This window comes from Siphateles boraxobius, unplaced genomic scaffold (genome assembly GCF_051911475.1).
Source record: "Siphateles boraxobius isolate OS27281-9 unplaced genomic scaffold, OSU_SipBor_1 486, whole genome shotgun sequence".
Classification (NCBI taxonomy): Eukaryota; Metazoa; Chordata; class Actinopteri; order Cypriniformes; family Leuciscidae; genus Siphateles; species Siphateles boraxobius.
In genome coordinates this window covers 1-2500 of record NW_027509126.1, presented here as the reverse complement: position 1 = coordinate 2500, position 2500 = coordinate 1, and the positions used below count along the sequence as shown (strand labels likewise).

The 2500-nt window shown below is 35.5% G+C and overlaps 1 protein-coding gene across 1 annotated transcript in view; it reads left to right on the top strand.

Annotated features, from left to right (window-relative positions):
* LOC143710889 (son of sevenless homolog 2-like) overlaps positions 1-1346 on the top strand; it is an 8144-nt gene extending 6798 nt beyond the window's left edge. The window contains exon 2 of the mRNA XM_077202110.1: positions 1156-1346. Coding sequence (XP_077058225.1) covers positions 1156-1329 — 174 coding nt within the window. The 3' untranslated portion in view covers positions 1330-1346. The remainder of the gene's footprint in view (positions 1-1155) is intronic.
* The last annotated feature ends 1154 nt before the right edge of the window (positions 1347-2500 follow it).

Genomic DNA, 2500 nt, shown 5'->3' with positions numbered 1-2500 from the left:
CACACACACACACACACACGTTTAGGTGGGAGGGAGAATAAAGACACTCGTTATTTTAGTATCGTACCATTATAGTTTTTTTTAAATCATATTTTGAATTGTTTTTTATATTTTTCATTTTGATTTTAAAGTTTTAGTAATTTTGTTGTCTTTTTTGTATTAGTTTTTGTTAATATTGTCAGTATAGAATTTTTACATTAGTTTTAGTTACTTAGTTGTTTTACTACTTCATGTTAAACTAAATGAAAAAGAGAAATGTTGCCTTGGCAACTGGCTGACATAAAATAAGTTTTTTTTAATATATTATTTTATTTCAGTTAATGTTTATTTTATTTCATGTGTCAATTTCATTTGATCATTTGAATTTGATAAGAAGCTGCGCTATTTATAGGCAACATTTGCGCGCTAGAACGCTTGTTTCTTAGCGTGAATGCAAATTAGTTTAACACTTAACCATGAACACAAAAGCCACACCACACAAATGGCTTTTAATTGGTTTATTTAGTTTGCAAACATGTTACTATAATTAAGTTCTTTCCATTGATCAATTTCTTACTTTCACATTTAAAAGATTAACTTATACCCTACTTGTGGTCAGTCTGCACAAATAATGATCAACATGCTTGTTTGCTTTGTGGCCTCTTTAAAGAAAGCATTTGATCTACGTCAGAGCGTCCACGAATCTTTCTATGCCGTTGTTGGCACAGTTAAAGTCCCCCTGTAGTCAATAATTTGATCCCTTATCACCAAAATTACAGATTTAAACATTTTTTCCTTGAAAAAAAATGTCTGTATGTCTTAAAATATCTTGAATGTAACTCAACACCCGTGCCCTATTTAGTATGCGCGGTTCTATGAATATGCAAATGATCCCTGCCTCCACTCACTCACTCAGAGATCCACTGGTTGACGATCACACGTTGATCTGATTGGTTACAAGGTAGTTTGTGACGTCAGAAACACCAGCGATTTCAAAGCGTGTTTTTGAGACTGTCTTTGGTTCACTGCAGTTTTAAGGAGAAAATACTCAGCAATGCTGTCGACTTATGAATTTACACATAGTTTGTCTTAAAGCATATTAAAAACACCACATAGACATATAAATAACAGTAAAAGCTGTGTTTTCACCACATGTTGTTGTTTGTGTGTTTTCAGGTGCTGAATCAGGTGCACCCGAAGCTGTCGTCCCAGCAGGAGGCGCTCCAGTACATCGAGGGCTTGATTCTGGTGCTGCTCAACACTCTGTGTCAGGCTCAACCGCGCACCGTTCAGGACGTCGAGGTGAACGCCGTCGCCATGACAACCACCGCAAAAACGTTAAAGGGATAGTTCACCCAAAAATGAAAATTAGCCCATGATTTACTCTCCCTCAACTCATCCTAGGTGATTATGACATTCTTCAGATTAAAGTTATATTTAAAAAATGTCCTGGCTCTTCCGAGCTTTATAATGGCAGTGAATGGCCGTTTCTGTTTTTAAGTCCATAAAAGTGCATCTATTCATCATAAAAGTGCGTCTATCCATGATAAAAGGGCGTCTATCCATGATAAAAGTGCATCTATCCATCATAAAAGCGCGTCTCTTCATCATAAAAGTGCGTCTATCCATGATAAAAGTGCATCTGTCCATCATAAAAGTGCATCTATCCATCATAAAAGTGCATCCGTCCATCATAAAAGTGCATATATTCATCATTTAAAGTGCATCTATCCATCATAAAAGTGCGTTTATCCATCATAAAAGTGCATCTATCCATCATAAAAGTGCATTTATTCATCATAAAAGTGCATCTATCCATCATAAAAGTGCATCCGTCCATCATAAAAGTGCATCTATTCATCATTTAAAGTGCATCTATCATCATAAAAGTGCATCTGTCCATCATAAAAGTGCATCTATCCATCATAAAAGTGCATCTATTCATCATTTAAAGTGCATCTATCCATCATAAAAGTGCATCTATCATCATTTAAAGTGCATCTATCCATCATAAAAGTGCATCCGTCCATCATAAAAGTGCATCTATCCATCATAAAAGTGCATCTATCTATCATAAAAGTGCATCTATCCATCATAAAAGTGCATCTATCTATCATAAAAGTGCATCTATCCATCATAAAAGTGCGTCTATCCATCATAAAAGTGCATCCGTCCATCATAAAAGTGCATCCGTCCATCATAAAAGTGCATCTATCCATCATAAAAGTGCGTCTATCCATCATAAAAGAGCATCTATCCATCATAAAAGAGCGTCTATCCATCATAAAAGTGCATCTATCCATCATAAAAGAGCATCTATCCATCATAAAAGTGCATCCGTCCATCATAAAAGTGCATCTATCCATCATAAAAGAGCATCTATCCATCATAAAAGTGCATCTGTCCATCATAAAAGAGCATCTATCCATCATAAAAGTGCGTCTATCCATCATAAAAGTGCATCCGTCCATCATAAAAGTGCATCTATCCATGATAAAAGTGCGTCTGTCCATCATAAAAG